Genomic DNA, 25,921 nt, shown 5'->3' on the forward strand with positions numbered 1-25,921 from the left:
CTCTCGCTCTCCCGCCCCTCTCTCTCTCTCCCGCCCCTTCTCTCTCTCTCTCTCCCGCCCCTTCTCTCTCTCTCTCCCCGCCCCTTCTCTCTCTCTCTCTCTCGCTCTCCCGCCCCTCTCTCTCTCTCCCGCCCCTTCTCTCTCTCTCTCACTCTCCCGCCCCTTCTCTCTCACTCTCCCGCCCCTTCTCTCTCTCTCTCCCGCCCCTTCTCTCTCTCTCCCGCCCCTTCTCTCTCTCTCTCCCGCCCCTTCTCTCTCTCTCTCTCCCGCCCCTTCTCTCTCTCTCTCTCCCGCCCCTTCTCTCTCTCTCTCTCTCTCTCCCGTCCCTTCTCTCTCTCTCTCTCTCTCTCTCCCGCCCTCTCTCTCTCTCTCTCTCTCCCGCCCCTTCTCTCTCTCTCTCTCCCGCCCCTTCTCTCTCTCTCTCTCCCGCCCGTTCTCTCTCTCTCTCTCTCCCGCCCGTTCTCTCTCTCTCTCTCTGCCCTTCTCTCTCTCACACTGCCCTTCTCTCTCTCCCGCCCCTTCTCCCCTCTCTCCCGCCCCTTCTCTCTCCCTCTGCCCTTCTCTCTCTCTCTCTCTGCCCTTCTCTCTCTCTCTCTCGGTCTCTCTCTGCCCTTCTCTCTCTCTCTCGGTCTCTCTCTGCCCTTCTCTCTCTCTCTCGGTCTCTCTCTCGCTCTGCCCTTCTCTCTCTCTCTCTCTCTCTCTCCCGCCCCTTCTCTCTCTCTCTCTCTCTCTCTCCCCGCCCCTTCTCTCTCTCACTGCCCTTCTGTCTCCCTCCCTCTCGCCCCTTCTCCCACCCTCCCCTTCTCTCTCACACCCTCCCTCGCCCCTTCTCCCACCCTCCCCTTCTCTCTCCCGCCCCTTCTCTCTCCCTCCCTCTCCCTCTGCCCTTCTCTTGGTCTCTCTCTGCCCTTCTCTCTCTCTCTCTCGGTCTCTCTCTGCCCTTCTCTCTCTCTCTCGGTCTCTCTCTGCCCTTCTCGCTCTCTCTCTCTCTCGCTCTGCCCTTCTCTCTCTCCCTCTCTTGCTCTGCCCTTCTCTCTCTCTCTCTCTCTCGCTCGCTCTGCCCTTCTCTCTCTCTCTCTCTCGCTCTGCCCTTCTCTCTCCTCTCTCTCTCTCTCTCCCTCTGCCCTTCTCTCTCTCTCTCTCTCTCTCTCCCTCTGCCCTTCTCTCTCTCTCTCTCTCTCTCTCCCTCTGCCCTTCTCTCTCTCTCTCTCTCCCTCTGCCCTTCTCTCTCTCTCTCTCTCCCTCTGCCCTCTCTCTCTCTCTCTCTCCCTCTGCTCTTCTCTCTCCCTCTGCTCTTCTCTCTCCCTCTCTCTCCCTCTGCCCTTATCTCTCCCTCTCTCTCCCTCTGCCCTTATCTCTCCCTCTCTCTCCCTCTGCCCTTATCTCTCTCTCTCTCTCCCTCTGCCCTTATCTCTCTCTCTCTCTCTCTCTCGCTCTGCCCTTCTCTCTCTCTCTCTCTCTCTCTCTCGCTCTGCCCTTCTCTCTCTCTCTCTCTCGCTCTGCCCTTCTCTCTCTCTCTCTCTCTCTCTCCCGCCCCTTCTCTCTCTCTCTCTCTCTCTCTCCCGCCCCTTCTCTCTCTCACTGCCCTTCTGTCTCCCTCCCTCTCGCCCCTTCTCCACCCTCCCCTTCTCTCTCACACCCCTCCTCGCCCCTTCTCCCACCCTCCCCTTCTCTCTCCCGCCCCTTCTCTCTCCCTCCCTCTCCCTCTGCCCTTCTCTTGGTCTCTCTCTGCCCTTCTCCTCTCTCTCTCTCGGTCTCTCTCTGCCCTTCTCTCTCTCTCTCGGTCTCTCTCTGCCCTTCTCGCTCTCTCTCTCTCTCGCTCTGCCCTTCTCTCTCTCCCTCTCTTGCTCTGCCCTTCTCTCTCTCTCTCTCTCTCGCTCGCTCTGCCCTTCTCTCTCTCTCTCTCTCCCTCTGCCCTTCTCTCTCTCTCTCTCTCTCTCTCACCTCTGCCCTTCTCTCTCTCTCTCTCTCTCTCTCCCTCTGCCCTTCTCTCTCTCTCCCTCTGCCCTTCTCTCTCTCTCTCTCTCCCTCTGCTCTTCTCTCTCCCTCTCTCTCCTCTGCCCTTATCTCTCTCTCTCTCTCTCTCTCGCTCTGCCCTTCTCTCTCTCTCTCTCTCTCTCGCTCTGCCCTTCTCTCTCTCTCTCTCTCGCTCTGCCCTTCTCTCTCTCTCTCTCTCTCTCCGCTCTGCCCTTCTCTCTCTCTCTCTCTCGCTCTGCCCTTCTCTCTCTCTCTTCTGCCCTTCTCTCTCTCTCTCTGCCTTCTCTCTCTCTCTCTCTCGCTCTGCCCTTCTCTCTCTCTCTCTCTCTCTCGCTCTGCCCTTCTCTCTCTCTCTCTCTCTCTCGCTCTGCCCTTCTCTCTCTCTCTCTCTCTCGCTCTGCCCTTCTCTCTCTCTCTCTCGCTCTGCCCTTCTCTCTCTCTCTCTCGCTCTGCCCTTCTCTCTCTCTCTCTCTCTCGCTCTGCCCTTCTCTCTCTCTCTCTCGCTCTGCCCTTCTCTCTCTCTCTCTCGCTCTGCCCTTCTCTCTCTCTCTCTCTCTCGCTCTGCCCTTCTCTCTCTCTCTCTCTCGCTCTGCCCTTCTCTCTCTCTCTCTCTCGCTCTGCCCTTCTCTCTCTCTCTCTCTCGCTCTGCCCTTCTCTCTCTCTCTCTCTCGCTCTGCCCTTCTCTCTCTCTCTCTCTCGCTCTGCCCTTCTCTCTCTCTCGCTCTCCCGCCCCTCTCTCTCTCTTGCTCTCCTGCCCCTTCTCTCTCTCTCTCTCTCTCCCGCCCCTTCTCTCTCTCTCTCGCCCCTTCTCTCTCTCTCTCGCCCCTTCTCTCTCTCTCTCTTCCGCCCCTTCTCTCTCTCTCTCTCGCCCCTTCTCTCTCTCTCTCTCGCCCCTTCTCTCTCTCTCTCTCGCCCCTTCTCTCTCTCTCTCGCTCTCCGCCCCTCTCTCTCTCTCTCTCCCGCCCCTTCTCTCTCTCTCTCGCTCGCTCCCGCCCCTCTCTCTCTCTCTCTCCCGCCCCTTCTCTCTCTCTCTCCCGCCCCTTCTCTCTCTCTCTCCCGCCCCTTCTCTCTCTCTCTCTCCGCCCCTTCTCTCTCTCTCTCTCTCGCTCTCCCGCCCCTCTCTCTCTCTCCCGCCCCTCTCTCTCTCTCCCGCCCTTCTCTCTCTCTCTCTCTCTCTCTCACTCTCCCACCCCTTCTCTCTCTCTCTCCCGCCCCTTCTCTCTCTCTCTCTCCCGCCCCTTCTCTCTCTCTCTCTCTCTCTCCCGTCCCTTCTCTCTCTCTCTCCCGCCCCTTCTCTCTCTCTCTCTCCCGCCCCTTCTCTCTCTCTCTCTCCCGCCCCTTCTCTCTCTCTCTCTCTCCCGCCCCTTCTCTCTCTCTCTCTCCCGCCCCTTCTCTCTCTCTCTCTCTCCCGCCCCTTCTCTCTCTCTCCCTCTCCCGCCCCTTCTCTCTCTCCCTCTCCCGCCCCTTCTCTCTCTCTCTCTCCCTCTCCCTGCCCTTCTCTCTCTCTCTCCCTCTCCCTGCCCTTCTCTCTCTCTCTCCCTCTCCCTGCCCTTCTCTCTCTCTCTCTCTCTCCCTGCCCTTCTCTCTCTCTCTCTCTTCCCTTCTCTCTCTCTCTCTGCCCTTCTCTCTCTCTCTCTGCCCTTCTCTCTCTCTCTCTGCCCTTCTCTCTCTCTCTCTCTGCCCTTCTCTCTCTCTCTCTCACACTGCCCTTCTCTCTCTCCCGCCCCTTCTCCCTCTCTCCCGCCCCTTCTCCCTCTCTCCCGCCCCTTCTCTCTCCCTCCCTCTCCCTCTGCCCTTCTCTCTCTCTCTCTCTGCCCTTCTCTCTCGGTCTCTCTCTGCCCTTCTCTCTCTCTCTCGGTCTCTCTCTGCCCTTCTCTCTCTCTCTCGGTCTCTCTCTGCCCTTCTCTCTCTCTCTCGGTCTCTCTCTGCCCTTCTCTCTCTCTCTCGGTCTCTCTCGCTCTGCCCTTCTCTCTCTCTCTCTCTCTCCCGCCCCTTCTCTCTCTCTCTCTCTCTCTCCCGCCCCTTCTCTCTCTCTCTCCCGCCCCTTCTCTCTCTCTCTCCCGCCCTTCTCTCTCTCTCTCCCGCCCCTTCTCTCTCTCTCTCCCGCCCCTTCTCTCTCTCTCTCCCGCCCCTTCTCTCTCTCACTGCCCTTCTGTCTCCCTCCCTCTCGCTCCTTCTCCCACCCTCCCCTTCTCTCTCACTCCCTCCCTCGCCCCTTCTCCCACCCTCCCCTTCTCTCTCCCGCCCCTTCTCTCTCCCTCCCTCTCCCTCTGCCCTTCTCTCGGTCTCTCTCTGCCCTTCTCTCTCTCTCTCGGTCTCTCTCTGCCCTTCTCTCTCTCTCTCTCGGTCCTCTCTCTGCCCTTCTCTCTCTGCCCTTCTCTCTCTCTCTCTCTCTCTCTCTCTCTCTCGCTCTGCCCTTCTCTCTCTCTCTCTCCCGCCCCTTCTCTCTCTCACTGCCCTTCTGTCTTCCGTCACTCTCGCCCCTTCTCCCACCCTCCCCTTCTCTCTCACTCCCTCCCTCGCCCCTTCTTCCACCCTCCCCCTTCTCTCTCACTCCCTCCCTCGCCCCTTCTTCCACCCTCCCCTTCTCTCTCACTCCCTCGCCCCTTCTCCCACCCTCCCCTTCTCTCTCACTCCCTCCCTCGCCCCTTCTTCCACCCTCCCCTTCTCTCTCACTCCCTCCCTCGCCCCTTCTTCCACCCTCCCCTTCTCTCTCACTCCCCTCGCCCCTTCTCCCACCCTCCCCTTCTCTCTCACCTCCCTCCCTCGCCCCTTCTCCACCCTCCCCTTCTCTCTCACTCCCTCCCTCGCCCCTTCTCCCACCCTCCCCTTCTCTCTCCCACCCTCCCCTTCTCTCTCACTCCCTCCCTCGCCCCTTCTCCCACCCTCCCCTTCTCTCTCACTCCCTCCCTCGCCCCTTCTCCCACCCTCCCCTTCTCTCTCACTCCCACCCTCGCCCCTTCTCCCACCCTCCCCTTCTCTCTCACTCCCTCCCTCGCCCCTTCCCCACCCTCCCCTTCTCTCTCCCACCCTCCCTCGCCCCTTCTCCCACCCTCCCCTTCTCTCTCCCACCCTCCCTCGCCCCTTCTCCCACCCTCCCCTTCTCTCTCCCACCCTCCCTCGCCCCTTCTCCCACCCTCCCCTTCTCTCTCCCACCCTCCCTCGCCCCTTCTCCCACCCTCCCCTTCTCTCTCCCACCCTCCCTCGCCCCTTCTCCCACCCTCCCCTTCTCTCTCACTCCCTCCCTTGCCCATTCTCTCTCACTCCCTCCCTTGCCCCTTCTCTCTCACACCCTCCCTTGCCCCTTCTCTCTCACACCCTCCCTTGCCCCTTCTCTCTCACACCCTCCCTTGCCCCTTCTCTCTCACACCTCCCTTGCCCTTCTCTCTCACACCCTCCCTTGCCCCTTCTCTCTCACACCCTCCCTTTCTCCTTCTCTCTCACACCCTCCCTTTCTCTCTCACACCCTCCCTTTCTCTCTCACACCCTCCCTTTCTCTCTCACACCCTCCCTTTCTCTCTCACACACCCTCCCTTTCTCTCTCACACCCTCCCTTTCTCTCTCACACCCTCCCTTTCTCTCTCACACCCTCCTTTCTCTCTCACACCCTCCCTTTCTCTCTCACACCCTCCCCTTTCTCTCTCACACCCTCCCTTTCCTCTCTCGCACCCTCCCTATCTCTCTCACACCCTCCCTATCTCTCTCACACCCTCCCTATCTCTCTCACACCCTCCCTATCTCTCTCACACCCTCCCTATCTCTCTCACACCCTCCCTATCTCCTCTCACACCCTCCCTATCTCCCCTTCTCCCACCCTCCCTCTCTCACCTCCCCACCCTCCCTATCTCCCCTTCTCCCACCCTCCCCCCACCCTCCCCTTCTCCCTCTCCCCTTCTCCCACCCTCCCCGCACCCTCCCCTTCTCCCTCTCCCCTTCTCCCACCCTTCCTTCTCCCACCCTCCCCTTCTCTCTCTCCATCCCTCTCTCCCCTTCTCCCTCTCTCTCTCTCCATCCCTCTCTCCCCTTCTCCCACCCTCCCTTCTCCATCCTCCCCTTCTCCTATCCTCCCCTTCTCTCTCTCCCTCCCTCTCTCCCCTTCTCCCACCCTCCCCTTCTCCCACCCTCCCCTTCTCTCTCTCTCCCCCCCTTCCCTTCTCCCTCCCCCCTTCCCTTCTCCCTCCCTCTCTCCCCTTCTCCCACCCTCCCCTTCTCTCTCTCTCCCCCCTTCCCTTCTCCCTCCCCCCCTTCCCTTCTCCCTCCCCCCCTTCCCTTCTCCACTCCCCCCCTTCCCTTCTCCCACCCTCCCCTTCTCCCACCCTCCCCTGCTCTCTCACTCCCTCCCACCCTCCCTTCTCCCACCCTCCCCTTCTCTCTCTCCATCCCTCTCTCCCTTCTCCCACCCTCCCCTTCTCGCACCCTCCCCTTCTCCCATCCTCCCCTTCTCCCATCCTCCCCTTCTCTTCTCCCTCCCTCTCTCCCCTTCTCCCACCCTCCCCCCTCTCTCCCCTTCTCCCACCCTCCCCTTCTCCCACCCTCCCCTGCTCTCTCACTCCCTCCCACCTCCCTTCTCCCACCCTCCCCTTCTCTCTCTCCATCCCTCTCTCCCCTTCTCCCACCCTCCCCTTCTCGCACCCTCCCCTTCTCCCATCCTCCCTTCTCCCATCCTCCCCTTCTCTTTCTCCCTCCCTCTCTCCCCTTCTCCCACCCTCCCCCCCTCTCTCCCCTTCTCCCACCCTCCCCTTCTCTCTCTCCATCCCTCTCTCCCCTTCTCCCTCTCTCCTCTCCCACCCTCCCCTTCTCCCTCTCCCCTTCTCGCACTCTCCCCTTCTCCCATCCTCCCCTTCTCTTTCTCCCCCCCTCTCTCCCCTTCTCCCACCCTCCCCTTCTCTCTCTCCCTCCCTCTCTCCCCTTCTCCCACCCTCCCCTTCTCTCTCTCTCCCCCCCCTTCCCTTCTCCCTCCCCCCCTTCCCTTCTCCCTCCCCCCCTTCCCTTCTCCCTCCTCCCCTTCCCTTCTCCCACCCTCCCCTTCTCCCACCCTCCCCTGCTCTCTCACTCCCTCCCACCCTCCCCTTCTCCCACCCTCCCCTTCTCGCACCCTCCCCTTCTCGCACCCTCCCCTTCTCCCATCCTCCCCTTCTCCCATCCTCCCCTTCTCTTTCTCCCTCCCTCTCTCCCCTTCTCCCACCCTCCCCTTCTCTCTCTCCATCCCTCTCTCCCCTTCTCCCTCTCTCCCTCTCCCTCCCTCTCTCCCCTTCTCCCACCCTCCCCTTCTCCCTCTCCCCTTCTCGCACTCTCCCCTTCTCCCATCCTCCCCTTCTCTTTCTCCCCCCCTCTCTCCCCTTCTCCCATCCTCCCCTTCTCTTTCTCCCCCCCTCTCTCCCCTTCTCCCACCCTCCCCTTCTCTCTCTCCCTCCCTCTCTCCCCTTCTCCCTCCCTTCCCTTCTCCCTCTCCCTCCCTCTCTCCCCTTCTCCCACCCTCCCCTTCTCTCTCTCTCTCTCACTATCAGCCAAGCCATGACTTGGTGCTTGTTGGAAAGTTCTGGCAATGAGGCATTCTGCCAAATGACTTTGACAGTCTGCCCAGGGATCCGCTCAATAGGATCCACCCTCTCCTTTTCCCGAAGGGTCTCAAGGACACTACGTGCTGACCACTTCCTGATGGACTTGGGGTCAAAGGTGTTTTTCTTCATAAACTTCTCCACGAAGGACAGGTGATACGGAACGGTCCAACTACTTGGAGCGTTCTGCCGTAGCGAGGCCAGGCCCATCCTTCACAACACCGTGGACAGGTAGTGTACGTAGTGACACTTGGTGTTTGCGTACCGGGGATCCACGCACAGCTTGATGCAGCCACACACAAAAGGTGGCCATCAGGGTGAGGGTGGCATTGGATGTATTTTTTCCCCCGTTGCCCAGATTTTTATACATCGAGTCTCTTCGGACCCGGTCAATCTTTGATCTCCACAGAAATGGGTGACTGCAGCGGCACAGGTTCTGGGAATAGGCCAGACCTGTGCCACGTATAACAGCAATGACAGTGCCTCACACCTGATGACCAGGTTTTTCCCCACGATGGAGAGCGACCGTAGCTTCCATCTGCCCAGTTTCTGCCTCAAGAGTTTTTAAAATATCCAGGATTAGGTTAGGATATCCGGTTGGCATGGATAAGTTGGACCAAAGGATCTTTTTCCATGCTCTGCATTTCTATGACTATGACTGTAATACTTACATATTCATCGTCAATGCCTACAGTCATTACCATCACAACATAACTATTCGTGACTTTCAGGTCAGACAGCACCCATCAAACAACTTAAAAATGTTGCATAAACATAGGGAGGATGCAACTCTCCAGTGATTGGTGAGTCCAGAACAAAAGGTCACAGACTAAGGATACAATTGACATGAAGGGAAACTTCTTCACCCAGAGAAGGGTGAGTCAGTGGAATTCTCTGCCACAGAGAGCAGTTGACGACAAACCACTGAATGTTTTCAAGAAGTTAGATATAGCTTTCAAGGCTAATAGGATCAAAGGGTATTGGGAAAAAGCAGGGACAGGGCACGGAGTTGGATGATCAGCCATGATCATTTTGAATGACAGAGCAAACTTGAATGGCCAAACGGCCATATTTCTAACTAACAAAATAATAGGAAACAATTAGAGATCCATGAGACAACCAAACACAGACACCATCAGCCAGCCTGGTGTTACAACATGTCTGAATCTATCATCCAGTTATCCTGGACAAACAGGAGTATCATTCAATATTTTACAACAGTGTCAGATGCATCAACTAGCATTTCAGTTCAGCACAAATCTTGCTGAGATCTAATCCATGCCTTTCGTAATGTAAGAACCAAAATAAATCCCAGTGTAAATGTGCTCCAGGATGTGTAGGCTGAATCCCAGTCTCCACCGGCTACACAATTCCTTACATACCAGAGAGGAGATCCTTGTTCAACAAATTGAAAGTATAAAATAGAGAGACCATTATTATAAATGGGTATAGTATGAGTTAATTTGTCAATTTGTAGTAAATTATGAGTAGCTCTGTGCTGCAAACATTTGTCAAGTATAAACTGAGACCATCTGTTCACAATTAAAATCAGGACCCATAACTAAGAGAAAGTACTTTTAAATCCTTTGATGAAAATTAATTAACCAGTCATTTGAAGCTATTTGATATGTCACCAGTTTACTGTGATTTAGGATTTTAAAATAGTGCTGAAGCAATCAAGAATTTCTTGACAAATAACAATATAAAAGCTTTCAGGCTTTTTTTTAAAATTAATGCTGAAATTTGTAAAGGTACAGGACACAAAAATGTACAGTCCAAGTAGAACTCAACTCTTACGTTGCCTCACACTTCATACACTGTGTTGCATTTGTCAAGAAGCAAGAATTTTTACCATAAAGGAGACAATGCAAACCATCAAGTCGATGTCTACTGTCTGTAAGAGCATATCAGTTATTCCCACTTTCTAAGCCTTTGCCACTCCAGCCATGCAAATGGATAATGTTCGTCAGGTGTTTGTCCAATTCCCTTTTCAAAGCCACAAAATGAATTCATCATCATCACTTTTCAGCAAAGCATTCCAAATTTAACCGCTGATTGTTTCAAATACACTTCCTCACTTTGTTAATGGTGCTTCCTCATATATCAGTCTCATCTGGTCCGGCACAGTTGTCAATGGGAGCTGTTTCTTTCTATTCTGTCTTGATTCCTCGTGATTTTGAACGCCAAATGTTTCCTCAAACTTCGAATAAGGACAAGTAGAGTTTCTTCAATCTAGGTACATATCTTTGGAAACAATCTTGGTTTTTGTATTCCTAATAGTCTCCAATACCTTCGTATCCCTCCTGAAGTGTGGTGCCCAGAACGGTATATAACATTCGAGTTGAGGCCAAATCATTGTCTTCCCGAGATTCACCAACTTTGTTTTTATATTATAGACTTCTATTTCTAAATGTCATGATTTGCACGCCTTTTTAACCAAATTTTCAAGCTGTCCTGACACCTTCAATGATTTGTACACTTAACCTCACACCTTCTCTTTTCCTGCACCCCTTTAGAAAGCACTTTTTTACTTTATACACTGAAAAGTCTGTGCCATTGTCCAGATCTTGATGCACAATATTCAGGCTGGGGAAGTTAAGTCAGCATGCAACACATCAGGCAGCAGTGGGCCATCTTCAAAAGAAAGAGAAATTAACCATTGCTGAAACTAATCATTCCCAAATCCTCACATTCAACACCCTTGAAACTGCAACTGAGCAAAAACCCAAGTGGCCAGTCATAAAAATGTTCTGGGAATTCTACAATTAATCACTCATCAACTCTCCAAAGTTTGTCACCATTTAAGGCAGATGGGTAAAAGGTAGTTAAATGTTTGTTTAAAAGTCTCCACTTAACCAAGTGCAACTTGAACAGCACGCTAAACTAAACACCATCCAGGACCAAGTAACCATTTCAACCAACAATGCATCCTCCATCATAAACATTCCTTCCCTTCATACTGACACACAGTAGTCATGATTCGGAGATGCCGGTATTGGACTGAGGTGTACAAAGTTAAAAATCACACAACACCAGGTAATAGTCCAACAGGTTTAATTAAACCTGTTCCAATTAAACCTGTTGGACTATAACCTGGTGTTGTGTGATCTTTAACTTTGACACACAGTAGTGTCATCTATCAGATGAACTGTAGAAAGGGTCGGTTTACAACACCTCTCAGCACATCCTTCTACATAATCAAGGTCACAAGAGCAGCAATAGCATGGGAACACCACAATCTGCAGGTTGCCCTAAAAGTAACACATGATCCTGACTTGAAAATGTATCACCCTTCCTTCACTATCCTGGTGAAAAATTCTATAATTCCCTTCCTAACAGCACTGCAGTGCTTTCAGAAGATGGCTCCTAGCCACTTTCAAGTGCAGTTAGGGATGCAGTTTCCTGAGGAAGGGCTTATGCCCGAAACGTCAATTCTCTTGCTCCTTGGATGCTGCCTGACCTGCTCTGCTTTCCAGCACCAACTCTCGACTCTGATCTCCAGGATCTATAATCCACACTTTCTCCCAGTTAGGGATGAGCACCAAATATCAGCCTTGTCTGGGATATGAAATTTTGTATTTAAAAAAAACTACCATATATTTTTAAAAATTTACTTTCTTCCTATTGAACTGAATCAATTCACATCTGTTTGCATTAAATTCCACCAGCCGCCTGTCTGCACATTTCACCAGTTCATTGAAATTGATCAATAATATCTGTTTAGTTCAGTTCACAATATTTCCAAGTTATGTGCCTTCTACAAATGTACAAACTCTACCAAAGTTTAGTTTATTATTCTAGACCAAAACAAGTAGCAATCCTCATACTAAATCAGACTGCTCAAACAGCAATCATTCATCATGACTCGGTTTCTTACATTCGGCCAAATTTGAATCCATCCTGCCCCTCATCCTTTTATTCCATGAGCTTCAATTTTGCTAGCAAGTCTGTTCTGCAACAATTTATCAAATTCCCTTTATAAGTCTATAATATCAAATCAATAGCATTACTCTCATCAAAGCACTCTGGTCCCTCAAGATTTGCATGACTTGCCGTTAAAAAATCCATGTTGACTAACATTAATTATTCCATGCATGTATAAGTGACTTAATTTTTTGCCTGTTTATTGTTTCTAAAATTATTCCCAATTCAGTGGTAAACGTGATTGGCCTGCAGTTATAGAATTTATCTTTGAATCCTTTTGAACAAACGTTTAATTTTTAAAAGTTCATACTGGGATGTGGGTGTGGCTGGCTGCAGCAGTGTTTGTTGCCCATCCTGAACTGCAGATGGAGTTTAATTCAGGTAAATGCGAGGTGCTGCATTTTGGGAAAGCAAATCTTAGCAGCACTTATACACTTAACGGTAAGGTTGCTGAACAAAGAGACCTTGGAGTGCAGGTTCATAACTCCTTGAAAGTAGAGTCGCAGGTAGATAGGATAGGGAAGGCGGTGTTTGGTATGCTTTCTTCTTTTGGTCAGAGTATTGAGTACAGGAGTTGGGAGGTCATGTTGCAGCTGTACAGGACGTTGGTTAGGACACTTTTGGAATATTGCGTGCAATTCTGGTCTCCTTCCGATCGGAGGGATGTTGTGAAACTTGAAAGCGTTGAGAAAAGATTTACAAGGATGTTGCCAGGGTTGGAGGATTTGAGCTATAGAGAGAGGTTGAATAGGCTGGGGCTGTTTTCCCTGGAGCGTCAGAGGCTGAGGGGTGACCCTATTACAGGTTTATAAAATCATGAGGGGCATGGAGAGGATAAATAGACAAAGCCTCTTCCCTGGGGTGGGGGAATCCAGAACTAGAGGGCATGGGTTTTAAGTGAGAAGGGAAAGATATAAGAGAGTCGTAAGGGGCAACTTTTTCATGCAGAGGGTGGTACATGTATGTAATGAGCTGCCAGAGGAAGTGGTGGAGGCTAATACAATAGCAACATTTAAAAGGCATCTGGATATGAATAGGAAGGGTTTGGAGGGATATGGATCGGGTGCTGGCACGTGGGACTAGGTTGGGTTGGGATATCTGGTCGGCATGGACAAGTTGGACTGAAGGGTCTGTTTCCGCACTGTTCTATGACTTTATGCCATCATGATCCAAATTCTGATAGTCGTGTGTTTCAAAAATTTGACAAAGCAGTGAACAGACTCTGAAGCCTTAGATTCAATATCAAGTTCAGCAATTTTAGAGCCCGAGTACCTTTTCCCATATCCTTACCCCAACCCCCAGACACCAGGCCTTGTCAGTCACATGGACTGTCACCACAAACAATCCATTGACAGCTAATTATCTCCATGAGCAGCTATTCATTCTCCCAAGCTGACCTTTCCCCAACTGGTGTTTGCTCTCTCCCTCTCTCTCTCTTTCTGGACTCCATCTCCACCTGCCATCGGCTCCTACCCCACTCCATCATCAGCATACATACCAATCTTTTCTTTGATAAAATCAGTTCTGAAGGGTGACTGAACCCAAAACATTAACTCTACTTTCACATAACAGATGCTGCCAGATTTGCTGAGCTTTTCCAGCAATTTCTGTTTTTGATTCATTTGTCCACGTCTGAACCAAGGCTGTAATGAGGTAAGGAACCAAGTGGCCCTGTGAGAACCCAAACTGAGCAGTGAGCAGATTATTGCGAAGGTTTTGCAACTGTTGTTTTATAGCACTGTTGCTGACCTCTTCCATCACTTCAATGATGACCAAGAGTAAACAGAAAGACAAAATCTATCAGGTTGGTCTTGTCCTCCATTTGGGTATGGGGCTTACCTGGGCATTTCTCCCCAACTGCCAGATACATTCCAGGGGATGTACTGCAACAGCATAATTGGATGTTTAATGATTTCTGGGGATCAGGTTTTCAGCCCTACTGCCAGAATACTGCCATTGCAATATCCAGCACCTTCATTGATTTTTGTCATAGAGTGACTCATACTGGCAATGATTTTCTCCCAGAAGTGAGAGAAGGAGAATTGTACCATCAGAAGATGCCAGTATTTAGCCAGTTTGAGTCACTCCATGACGAAAATCGATGAAGGTGCTGGTTATTGCAATGGCAGTGAACCCTGGCAATATTCTGAAAGTGGCTTCACCAATGTCCTGTACAGCCACAACATAGCACGCTAACTCCTATTTTCAATGCTCTAACCAATGAAAGCAGCTGTGCCAAGTGCCTTCTTCACCACCATGTCTACCTGCGACTCAAATTTCAGGGAGCTATGCATCTACACCCCTAGGTCTCTTTGTTCGGTAACACATCTCAGGGGCCTACCATTAAATGTGTGAGTCCTGTATGTTGTTGACTTTACCCTGAGCAGTGTGAACATTTTCTCTCTTTCACAATTTAATGAACATCCATTTGACATCTCAATCGTTCCTTCACCATTAGCAACCTCTGCCTTTGGCTGTGGGCACCCTCACTGTCTGATCCCCTCATTCTTACTCCTCTTCTTTCTATAACATAAAAAGACAGCATTTTCCAGCAGCTTCAGTTCAGATCAAGAGTTAGATCAGACTCTAGACATTAACTGTTTGTTTCTCCACATAAGTTTCCTGATTTTCTAAACTTCCTCCAGCACTGTGAACTACATTACCCATGCCACCTGCACATGAGTAGAGGGTCAGCAGCTTGTGTCTAACAGATATTTGATCTGCGGGGCTTGATGGGAGTTGAAGTTCTGATGATTGCTCACATGCTCGGCTGCGGTTGGTGGCCAACGATCAGGAGTTTGAATGTGAACACGCGGAAGCCTCCAAGCGGCTGTCGCATGGTGCAGCTGGAATTGTGGGTGCACTCTTGTAAATGCCTGGGGGAGGAGCGGAGTTTACAGACCCCCTCAATCAATACCCTCTCTCCATCAATATACCTACTCCCTGTATAAACTCACTCACACCTCTCCATCAGACCCCTCCACTAAAGGTTCTCCCCACAATTAAACTCCTCCACACTCGTGCAAAGCCGTAAAGCCTCTGGTGGCTGTAAAACCCCTGCAATATCAACTATTCAGACTGACATTCCCGGTTTTGTGGAGCTGGACCATCTAGCTGTTCCCATCACAATTCCCAGTTTTGGGAGCTGGACCAACCCAACTGTTCATATTGAGAATCCCAGTTTAGACAGCTCGAACATCCAGGCTATTTGTACTGAGTATCACAGCATGTTGGGATAAAATTAAAAATAAACAACTGAATGATTGCATGTGGGCCTGATTGAATTTCAGTGCTGAGCTGGTTGAGCTTCAGAGAGTGAACTGAAGTCACTCCTCACAGGCAGGCCTTCAGCTGCAGATAAAAGAGGCAGTGTGTCTGCACCATGAACACAGCACCAGGTCTCCCCAGACACCTCATAGATAGATCCACACTATAGCTGGGTGTGTAACTTCCCACTGCAGAGCTAGAAATAGACAGGGAGGGGCAGTTTGTTAGTTGGGGAGCAGCACATATCTTTAATTCACCACAATCCCCATAACCAGAGTGGAACAGGATAGGAAATCAGGTAAATATTCTCTCTCTGGTTTTATAATAGACTTACAAAACCATTTTACCAATTACAGGGAACAAAGAGTACAGTGAGTGAGGAATTTAAAAGATGTTGGTAAAGTAAACACATTCAGAACGAAAATACTGATCATGGAGATCTCAATTAAAAACAAAGTGCTACTCAGCTGGTCTGGCAGGTCTGTGGACAAACTGATCTAGAATTCCAAAGGAGCCAGCTCAACTCTCTGGGGATGGGAGTTTAAATGTTAGAAGGTTAGACGGTGAAATGCGAATATAGTTTCCCAGAAGTCAGAAAATAAAAGCTCGTCCCAGTAATGGTGACAATGAAACAATCATCAGGAAGCATGACTGAACAGGTTCAATTAATGTCTTTTAAGAACAGAAATTTGCCATCCTCGTGGTATGGCCTAGATGGGACTCCAACCCTACAGCAAGTTGACAAGCTCATGAGGATGATGTGAGTGAGCAATTGCCTTCTGTCTTCATGAGGAAACAAAAATAGCCAGAAACCAGGAGAATGTCACACTTGTCCTGCAGCAAGTGGAATAAATATTCAGAATTTTATTGTTGACTCGTGGGATGTGGGCCTCGTTGATGGGCCAACATTTTAACATCCCCAGTTGGGCTTGAGGAAGTACTAATAAGCTGCCATCTTGAAGTGATGCAGTTCATCTTCTGCAGATTGATCCACAATGCCATTAGGAAGGAAAGTCCTACACTACAGACATTAAGTTAACCAGTTTATAATTCTCCACCTTTTGTCTACTTCCCTTTTTAAAGGGTGGTGTCAAATTTGCTGTTTTCCAATCTGCTAGAACTGCTCAGAGTCCAGCGAATTGTGGAAAATTACCACAAGTGCACTTGCTATTTCTCCTGCCATCTCTTATAATACTCCGGGAATGCATTCCATCAGGGTCAGGAGACTAGTCTATCCTTTGCTCCATTAGCGTGTCCAACTGTACCTCTTCTGTAATAATGATCGTTTCCAAGTCCTCTCCTACCTCTGTCTCTGTGTCAATTACTGGCATGTTATTCATGCCCTCCACGGTGAAGACCAACACAAAATACCTATTCAATGCCTCAGCCATTTCCCACATGGTTATATTATCATTTATTGGAGATGGCCATTGCTTAGCATTTGGCACAAATGTTACTTGTCATTTCTCAGCATATGCCTGTGAATTATTATGTTGCATTTGGACATAGACTGCTCAAGTATCTGAGGAGTCATGAATAGTATTAAACATTGGATAATCACCAGTAAACCTGTCCCCTTCTTGGCCTTATCAACCAGGGACAGTTTCTGATGAAGTACCTGAAGATGGTTGGGCCTAGGACTCTCCTCTGTGGAACTAGGGCTCTCGTGGTATAGTGGTGGTGTCTCTCCCTCTGAGCTAGAAGGTCCATGTTCAAGTCACACCCGCTACAGGGCTGCCTCATAATATCTATGGACAGGCTGGTTAAAAATACTTATCCTGAGGAACTCCTGAGGGATGTACTGAAGCCGAGTTGACTGAACTCCGTATCATGATAAGCATCCCATGTAGTGTCCTCGATACCAGATACACTGGTTCATGTTTGAGGCCAGAGCATTGAATATTTTCAAGTGGGAGTTAAATATAGTTCTTAGAGCGAGAGGGATCAAAGGATATGAAGAGGAAGTGGGAACAGGGCACTGAGCTGAATAACCAATCATCAATATATTGAATGGCAGAGCAGACATGAATGGCCAAATGTCAAGATTAAACTGGAGCGAGAAAAGCACAGCAGGTCAGGCAGCATTCAAGGAGCAGAAAAATTGACGTTGCAGGCAGAAGCCCTTCATCAGGAATGAGGCTGGGAGCCTCCGGGGTGGAGAGATAAAAAGGAGGGAGTGGGGCTAGGGAGAAGGTAGCTAAGAGTGCAATGGGTGGATGGAGGTGGGGATAAAGGTGATAGGTGGGAGAGGAGGGTGGAGCTGAAAGGTGGGAAGGAAGATTGGCAGGTAGGACAGGTCATGAGGATGGTGCTGAGCTGGCAGGTTGGAATTGGGGTAAGGTCGGGGGAGGGGAAATGAGGAAACTGGTGAAGTCCACAATGATGCCCGAGAGTTGAAGTGTTCCGAGGTGGAAGATGAGGCGTTCTTCCTCCAGGCATCGGACGGTGATGGAGTGGTGGTGGAGGAGGCCCAGGAGACCCAGGACCTGCATCTCCTTGGCAGAGTGGGAAGAGAAAGTTGAAAAGTTCAGCCATGGGGTGGTGGGGTTGATTGGTCCGGGTGTTCTGCTGTTCTGTGAGAAGGCATCAGTCTCCCCAATGTAAAGGGGACCGCATCAGGGCAACGGATACAACAAATCAGGATCTGGACCAGATGGGCCAATGGGCTGAGAAGTGGCAGATGGAGTTTAATTCAGATAAATGTGAGGTGCTGCATTTTGGAAAAGCAAATCTTAGCAGGAGTTATACACTTAATGGTAAGGTCCTAGAGAGTGTTGCTGAACAAAGAGACCTTGGAGTGCAGGTTCATAGCTCCTCGAAAGTGGAGTCGCAGGTAGATAGGATAGTGAAGAAGGCATTTGGTATGCTTTCTTTATTGGTCAGAGTATTGAGTACAGGAGTTGGGAGGTCATGTTGCGGCTGTACAGGACATTGGTTAGGCCACTTTTGAAATATTGCGGAAAGATGTTGTGAAACTTGAAAGGGTTCAGAAAAGATTGACAAGGATGTTGCCAGGGTTGGAGGATCTGAGCTACAGGCTGGGGCTGTTTTCCCTGGATCGTCGGAGGCTGTGGGGTGACCTTATAGAGGTTTACAAAATTATGAGGGACATGGATAGGATAAATAGACAAAGTCTTTTCCCTGGGGTCAGGGAGTCCAGAACTAGAGGGCATAGGTTTAGGGTGAGAGGGGAAAGATATAAAAGAGACCTAAGGGGTAATTTTTTCACGCAGAGGGTGGTACGTGTATGGAATGAGCTGCCAGAGGATATGGTGGAGGCTAGTACAGTCACAACATTTAAGAGGCATTTGGATTGGTATATGAATAGGAAGGGTTTGGAGGGATATGGGCCAGGTGCTGGCAGGTGGGACTAGATTGGGTTGGGATATCTGGTCAGCATGGACAGGTTGGACCGAAGAGTCTGTTTCCATGCTGTACATCTCTATGACCTTAAATGACATTGGTGGATGTGCAGGTGAAACGTTGATGGATGTGGAAGGCTCCTTTGGGGCCTTGGATGGAGATGGGGGGGTGGAGAAGGTGTGGACACGGGTTTTTCAATTCCTGCAGTAGCAGGGGAAGGTGCCAGGAGGGGAGAGTAGGTTGTTGGGGAAGGCGTGGACCTGACCAGGTAGTCACGGCGAGAACGGTCTTCGCAGACAGCGGATAGGGATGGGGAGGGAAACATATCCCTGGTGGTAGGGTCCATTTGTAGGTGGGAGAAATGTCAGCAGATGGTGCAGTTTGTGCAGAGCTTGGTGGGGTGGAAGGTGAGGACTGGGGCATTCTGTCCTTGTTCCGGTTGGAGGGCTGCAGTTTGAGGGTGGAGGTGCGGGACGTGGATGAGATGTGTTGGAGGGCATCTTCAACCACGTGGGAGGGTAAATTACGGTCTTTAAAGGAGGCCATTTGGTGTGTTCTGTGGTGGAACTGGTCCTCCTGGGAGCAAATATAGCGGAGGCGGAGAATTGGGAATATGGAATAGCATTTTTGCAGTAGGCAGAGTGGGAAGAGGTGTAATCCAGGTAGCTGTGGGAGTCAGTGGGTTTGTAAAAAAATGTCAATGTTGAGTCGGTCGTCATTGATGGAGATGGAGAGGTCCAAAAGGGGAGGGAGGTGGTCAGAGATGGTCCAGGTGAATTTGAGGTCAGGGTGGAATGTGTTGGTGAAGTTGATGAGCTCTTCAACCTCCTCATGGGAGCACTAGGTGGTGCCGATGTAGTCATCAATGTAGTGGAGGAAGAGGCGAGGAGTGGTGCCGTTGTAACGACGGAAGATGGACTGTTCTATGGAGCCAAAGAGACAGGCATAGTTGGGGTCCATGCAGGTGCCCATGGCTACTCCTTTCATCTGGAGGAAGTGGGAGAATTCGAAGGAGAAACTGTTAAGGGTGAGGACCAGTTCAGCCCAACGAATTAGTGTGTCAGCGGAAGGGTACTAGTGGGGACGTTGGGAGAGGAAGAAACGGAGGGCTTGGAGGCTCTGGTCATGGCAGATGGAGGTGTAGAGAGATTGGATATCCATGGTGAAGATGAGGCTTTGGGGGCTGGGGAAACTGAAGTCTTGGAGCTGGTGGAGAACATGGGTGGTGTCTCGAACGTATGTGGGTCATTCCTGGACTAAGGGGGATAGGACGGTATCGAGGTAAGTAGAGATGAGTTTAATGGGGCAGGAGCAGGCTGAGACAATGGGTCGGATGGGGTGGTCAGGCTTGTGGATCTTGGGAAGGAGGTAGAATGGGCAGTGCGGGGTTCCTGAACTATGAGGTTGGAAGCTGTGGGTGAGAGATCTCCTGAGGTGATGAGGTTGTATATGGTCTGGGACATTTTTTTTTTACAAACCCACCAACTCCCACAGCTACCTGGATTACACCATTTCCCATCCTGCCTCCTGCAAAAATGTTATTCCGTATTCCCAATTCCTTCCAACACGTCCACACCCCGGACATGCACCCCCAAACCCCACCCCACCAACCTCCACATAAGCCGCATAATCCGCTGACATTTCTCGCACCTAGAAATGGACCCCACCACCAGGGATATGTTTCCCTCACCAACCTTATCCGCTTCCCGCAAAGACTGTTCCCTCCATGACTACCTGGTCAGGTCCATGTGCCCCCCCACCCCCCTTCCTTCCCGGCACCTTCTCCTACCATCACAGAAATTACAAAACCTGCGCCCACACCTCCCCCTCTCACCTCCATCCTCGGCCCCAAAGGAGCCTTCCACATCCACCAACGTTTCACCTGCATTTCCACAAATGTCATTTTTGTATCCGTTGCTCCCGATGCAGTCTCCTTTACATTGGTTAGACTGGACGCCTTCTCGCAGAGTGCTTTAGGGAACATCTCCAGGACACCCGCACCAATCAACCCCACCGCCCTGTAGCCAAACATTTCAACTCCCCCTCGCACTCTGCCAAGGAGATGCAGGTCCTGGGCCTCCTTCACCACCACTCCCTCACTGCTCAACGCCTGGAGGAAGAACGCGTCATCTTCCACCTCAGAACACTTCAGGGCATTAATGTGGACTTCACCAGTTTCCTCATTTTCCCTTCCCCCACCCTACCAAGGTCCAACCTTCCAGCTCAGCACCATCCTCATGACCTGTCTTACCTGCCAATCTTCCTTCCCACCTATCCGCTCCACCCTCCTCTCCAACCTATCACCTTCATCCCCACCTCCATCCACCAATTGTACTCTTAGCTACCTTCTTCCCAAGCCAAACCCCCCTCCCCCCCACGTCCCCCACTTATCTCTCCACCCAGGAGGCTCCCAGCCTCATTCCTGATGAAGGACTCCTGCCTGAAACGTCGATTTTCCTGCTCCTCAGATGCTGCCTGACCTGCTGTGCTTTTCCAGCACCACTCTAATCTTGCCTCTGATCTCCAGCATCTGCAGTCCTTACTTTCACCCGATGAACAGCCAAATGGCCTACTCTGCTCCTATTTTCTATGTTTTAGCCTAGTCTTATGCAATGATATGCTAGGCTCCCACATCACTGAGGAAGGGGATAATCGTAAAGCCTCCTCCTCCAATAAGTTGCTTAACTTACCACCATTACTCAATATAGCAGGACTTAGATCTGATCTGATCTGATCTGATCTGATCTATCAGTTGCAATATTTGTAATTTGCCAGTTCTCTGGCACCGTAGCTATATCGGAGGATGATTGGAAAATTATGGCTTATGGCTTCAGAATTTCCTTTCCAACTTCCTTTGGTATCCAGTGCATGGACAGGATAAATAGACATAGGCTTTTCTCTGGGGTGAGGGAGTCCAGATTAGAGGGCATAGGTTTAGGGTGAGAGAGGAAAGATATAAAAGAGAACTGAGGGGCAATTCTTTCACGCAGAGGGTGGTACATGTACGGAATGAGGTGCCAGAGGAAGTGGTGGAGGCTACTAATGATTGCAACATTTAAAAGGCATCTGGATGCATATATGAATAGGAAGGGTTTAGAGGGATATGAGCCCAGTGCTGGCAGATGGGACTAGATTGAGTTGGAATATCTGGTTGCCATGGACGAGTTGGACCAAAGGGTCTGTTTCCATGCTATACAGCTCTATGACTCTATCTCTCTCCCTCTTTCCGCCGCTCTCTCTCTCGCGCACGCATTCTCTCTCTCTCTCTCTCTCTCTCTCACGCACGCATTCTCTCTCTCTCTCTCTCTCTCTCATGTGCGTGCTCTCTCACACGCGCTCTCTCTCATGAAATGCCTTTCAAATGTTGTATGAATAGGAAGGGAAGGGTTTAGAGGGGTATGAGCTAACTGCTGGCAAATGGAACCAGATTAGGATATTTGGTCAGCATGGACAAGTTGTACCAAAGGGTCAATTTCCATGCTGTACATCTCTATTATTGCATCTCATCCGGTCCTGATATAATTTAAATACAATCACCTTTTCTGCAGCCTCTTAATTTTTGACCATGCTAGAGAAACCTATTCAATACCTCAGCCAAACCCTCAGCCTTCTTGCATTTGTTTCTTTTTTAATCCTTAATCTGCCCCACTTCACCTCTTTTATCCTTTTATTATTTATATCCCTTTGATGTTAGTTGCCAGTATTGTTTAATAATCCATCTTTGCTTCTTACTTTATTTTCCTTTCCTTGGAAGTTTCAATATTCAATGTATACATATACCTATATACCTACATGTAAAGACTTTTTGTTTTAAAATGTCAGTACAATGTGATCTTTTGGTTTGGGTTCAGCTAGGGCCAATCAGCTTATGACACCACTCCAAAGAAGGGTGTAGAATCTTGCAATGCTCCATTTGGTTATGTTTCCAACATTTTCAGTGATTACATTTAACAACAGATCAGTATTTTAGCTGAGTAGACCATGAGGAATCCTAATGAAAACGGAGCCATTGCACAATAGTCAAAGGCATTCAGGACTCCTCAGATATTGAAGCAGATCGTGTCCATATCCATCAGGACCTAAACAACATAGAAGCTAGGACTGATAGGTGGCACGTAACATTTGTGCTCCACAAGTACAGAGATATTTTTCACAAGACAGAATCTAATCATCTCCCTTTGTTCAACTGTCATTATTGCTGAATATGCCACTATCAATATTTTGTGGTATAGTATTGACCACAAACTGAACTAGACCAATCATATAAATACTGTGGCTACATGAGTAGGTCAGAGGGTATGAATCCTGCAGCAAATGAGTCACCTCCTTTGTCTCCGAAACTGTTGATATTGGAAGACTAATGCCAAATGCTTTCAAAATGCTGAAAATCAGCATGTTTCTCACTGATATGAGAACAGTGTGCAGATTATGATATCTCCCTCAAAACATCAGAATCTGTACCTCATATGTACCCTGACATGGATTACAAACAGAATGCCCCCAAGATTCTGCTAGAGTTAACCATCAGCAGTGGCACTATCACCTCTAAGATAGTCGACTGTGGATTTGAATCCCACTCCAGAGACATGAGCACAAAATGGCAGCTGATTCTTTCAGTGCAGTATTGAAGGAGTGTTTCACTGTCAGAGAGGATAATTTTTGGAAGACATGCTAAACTGAAGCCCTTCTCCCTCTCAAGAGTATTTGAAAATTTCAGTCTCATTTCTGGTATCCTAAGTCAATATTTATCTCACACTTGCATCATATTATCTGGTCATCATCTTATTGTAGGATCTTGCAATGTTTTTGCAATGCATTTGGCTATGTTTCCTATATTTCCAGTGATTACATTTTAAAACTCCTTAATGACTGTAAAATGCCTTGCAGTTATCAAAGTTGCTTTATAATGTTAACCTTACTAAACAAAAAGTACTGCTCGATCCTGACCTTCTCTTAATTCACCCCAACAATAATCAAGTGCCCTTAAAAACATATTGGACATAACATTTAATAAATAGTAAAAAAATAGCCTTTCAAATTTTTTCTACCGTCTTTAGTCTGGTGAAATAGATGCTCCGTTTGATGTACATCCTACTTACAGGATATTGAAAATGGAGAAGAGTCTACAACAGTGGGCAACGTGCTCTGCCAGATACTTCAATCCCTTTTTCAAAAAATGCTTTCAAATGAGTGGACAATTCCACGTGAGACCCATTGCTTGATTTGTAATTAGTTCTGAAATATCTTTTGATCAGCTGTTCATTCCCAGGAATTTGCATCACAGTCCTGTATTATTATATCTTTCGATTGTATTTGCGAGACAATCTATTTCTGAGTCTGAGACAGAAGCCTTCATCACTCACTGCATTTTTCAGACACAAAAGGAGATATCAATTTATCTTCTACAATATTTTTTGCCAGTTGATTAGGTCATGGCTGATCTGAGCAGAACCCATTTACTGGATTTTGCTCCATGTACCCAACGAAAACCTATCAATCTCAGCTTTGAAACATTCAATTGATCCTCAGCATCCACAATCTTTTGGGAGATGAGGAAGAGTGTTTCAGAATTCCACCAGTCTGTGTACATAACTGCTTCTTAATTGCATTCCAAAATAAACCGGCCTCTAATTTTAGGATCGAAGACATGCGCTGAAGAAATGAAAGATAAAGACACATTAACAAAGAGAACATGGACTATAAACATACAGAATGAGTCAGAGTAACAAAATAGAGTCAGAGCCACCAAGGTAGAAAGAAAGTCATAGAAAACTGAACAAATACTTGCAGAATATGCATTTTTAAAGTTTCTTCTGACAAACACCACAAAAATATCAACTAGCTTAAAATAGAAGGTCAACACTTACTGAAAACATCCAGCTTACCTTTCCCATAGAAGTATTTACGATAATAGTATGCTCCAAGATCAATGTGCTCTATGATGTATCGCTTCACTTTCTCTCGATGGATTGCTTGATTCTCTCTTGGTACTTCTAATACTGACACACCTGCATTCGTGCAGTGAGAACTGAGTGAGGACTCAAAGGAGCAGCTTTCACTGCAAGTAAACGAACAGGAATTAGCCCTGGAAAGTGCGATGCGTCTCTCCCCTTCCCCGCCAATCTCATTCCTGAAGTATGGGCACGCCAATGTCAAATTATTGCTTTTCCCATCTCCCTCATCAGAATCCAAATTCTCCTTTGAGTTTAATTCCTCCTTGCTGCCTGTTGGAGACTCACAGTTTGCAGAGTAGCCTCCTGGAATTGGATGCTGTGAAGCTGCGGATGCACCAGTGGTTGTGTTTTTTCTTTGCCCAACGTTAGCTCTGTTGGCCATTGCTTCATTTATATTAAACAAAATGCTCTGTACATCATAGTGTGCAAAACACTTATGACACATCCACAGTTGGTTGCTTTTTTCCAGTCTGTTCTCGTCCTGCTCGAAAGAGAACCTTAAAGCCTCGTGTTCACTTTTTGCAGTTCTCAACTTTCTAAAAAGAGATGCCTCTATGGTTTCAGGTTTCAATCTCCGTTTGAATGGCTTATCGCCATCTTTGCAGAAAAAAAGTGGACTATCCACATAATCATATCCAGAAACTCTGACAAATTCAGCTCGGGAAATCTGAGTTGCTGCTTGTAGACTCGGTGACATTCTCGAATCACAGCGCAACAGATCACTAAGCCCAAGTGGGCCAGGGCTCCTCTGGTCCTCACTTTCACTTCTATATCCTCGAAGCATGGCAAAGAAACTGTCACCAGTTATACCCTGTCGGTCAATTGAAGAAGTGCTTCCATATTCGCGATGAAGAGCAGCACCCGTATTTGGATTTACTGCATTCTGATCAAGAACATCTTCAGAATCTATATCACTGATTGTAACATCACTATTGCTCCTCTGCCTTATCGGGTGAAGGCCCCTGTGTGGAGATCTGGTGAAGAGATCGCCAAAAATATATCTCGCATCTGCGAATTCCAAATCCTCAGCAACATCCGGGTTCTCCTCAGGCAGATCCTCAACACTTTGGTCACTCTGTCCATTTTGACTACCTCTCATCATGGAAACATTTTCATAACTGGCCAATGACCTGCTATCCCATGTCATTAGGTTACTATTTGCTCCTTCTTTTGCAAATTCTTTCTTTGGAGGCCATTCAGAGATTCTTGCCCTCACACCCATCTTTGGCATGGCAGGTGTGCCATTAAGCTGACTGCTGCTGTCAGATTTGCACGGTGTACCAGAAGGAATTGGAGGCCCCATGTTACCATTAATGACTTTGTATTTTCTAGGAAAGAAATCATCAGACTGCATGCTTCTAGCAGACTCTATGGAGAATCCTGAAGCACCACTGGAATGTGATTGCTCTTCGTGTACGATCTTTTTGTCACTCATATCCATTGAGAAAACAAGCAAACATTCTAAATGAAAGATCAAGTCTACTTCATTACATTATGGTCAATTCTGTGAAGTGTTAGAAGCTGCCCAGGATGGAAGTAATCAGTTTACAAAAAAAAAATTGATCTATGATGGTTAGAACAGTTTAATTGAAAAAAACATCAGAATTCAGTGTACCATCTTCAATGATGGATCAGTAAAAGTTGCAGTCAGAGCTGTGCATCTTGCGCCCCTCTCATGTCAGTGTTCAGACCTTCACGCTGCATATTACTCATTGCCATCTAAACCTTCAGTGGACCAGCAGCTCAAAGTAAAGATGGTCTAGCCAACAGATGCTTCAGTAAGTTTCAGAGATGGACTTTCATTAAGAATCTACATGGAAACAAAATCAAAATATAGATGCAATTAATAAGATTTCAGGTGTACCAAAATCGATGCAA

The 25,921-nt window shown here is 48.9% G+C and overlaps 1 protein-coding gene across 10 annotated transcripts in view; it reads right to left on the minus strand.

Annotated features, from left to right (window-relative positions):
• The window catches only part of sipa1l2 (signal induced proliferation associated 1 like 2), a 682,609-nt gene that overhangs the window by 445,630 nt on the left and 211,058 nt on the right, over positions 1-25,921 (minus strand). For all 10 annotated transcript variants that reach the window (XM_072559738.1, XM_072559717.1, XM_072559727.1 and 7 more), the window contains one exon: positions 23,975-25,853. In XM_072559738.1, the coding sequence (XP_072415839.1) occupies positions 23,975-25,484 (1,510 nt within the window). In that variant the 5' untranslated portion in view covers positions 25,485-25,853. The remainder of the gene's footprint in view (positions 1-23,974; positions 25,854-25,921) is intronic.

The sequence above is a fragment of the Chiloscyllium punctatum genome, chromosome 3 (assembly GCF_047496795.1).
Source record: "Chiloscyllium punctatum isolate Juve2018m chromosome 3, sChiPun1.3, whole genome shotgun sequence".
Taxonomy (NCBI): domain Eukaryota; kingdom Metazoa; phylum Chordata; class Chondrichthyes; order Orectolobiformes; family Hemiscylliidae; genus Chiloscyllium; species Chiloscyllium punctatum.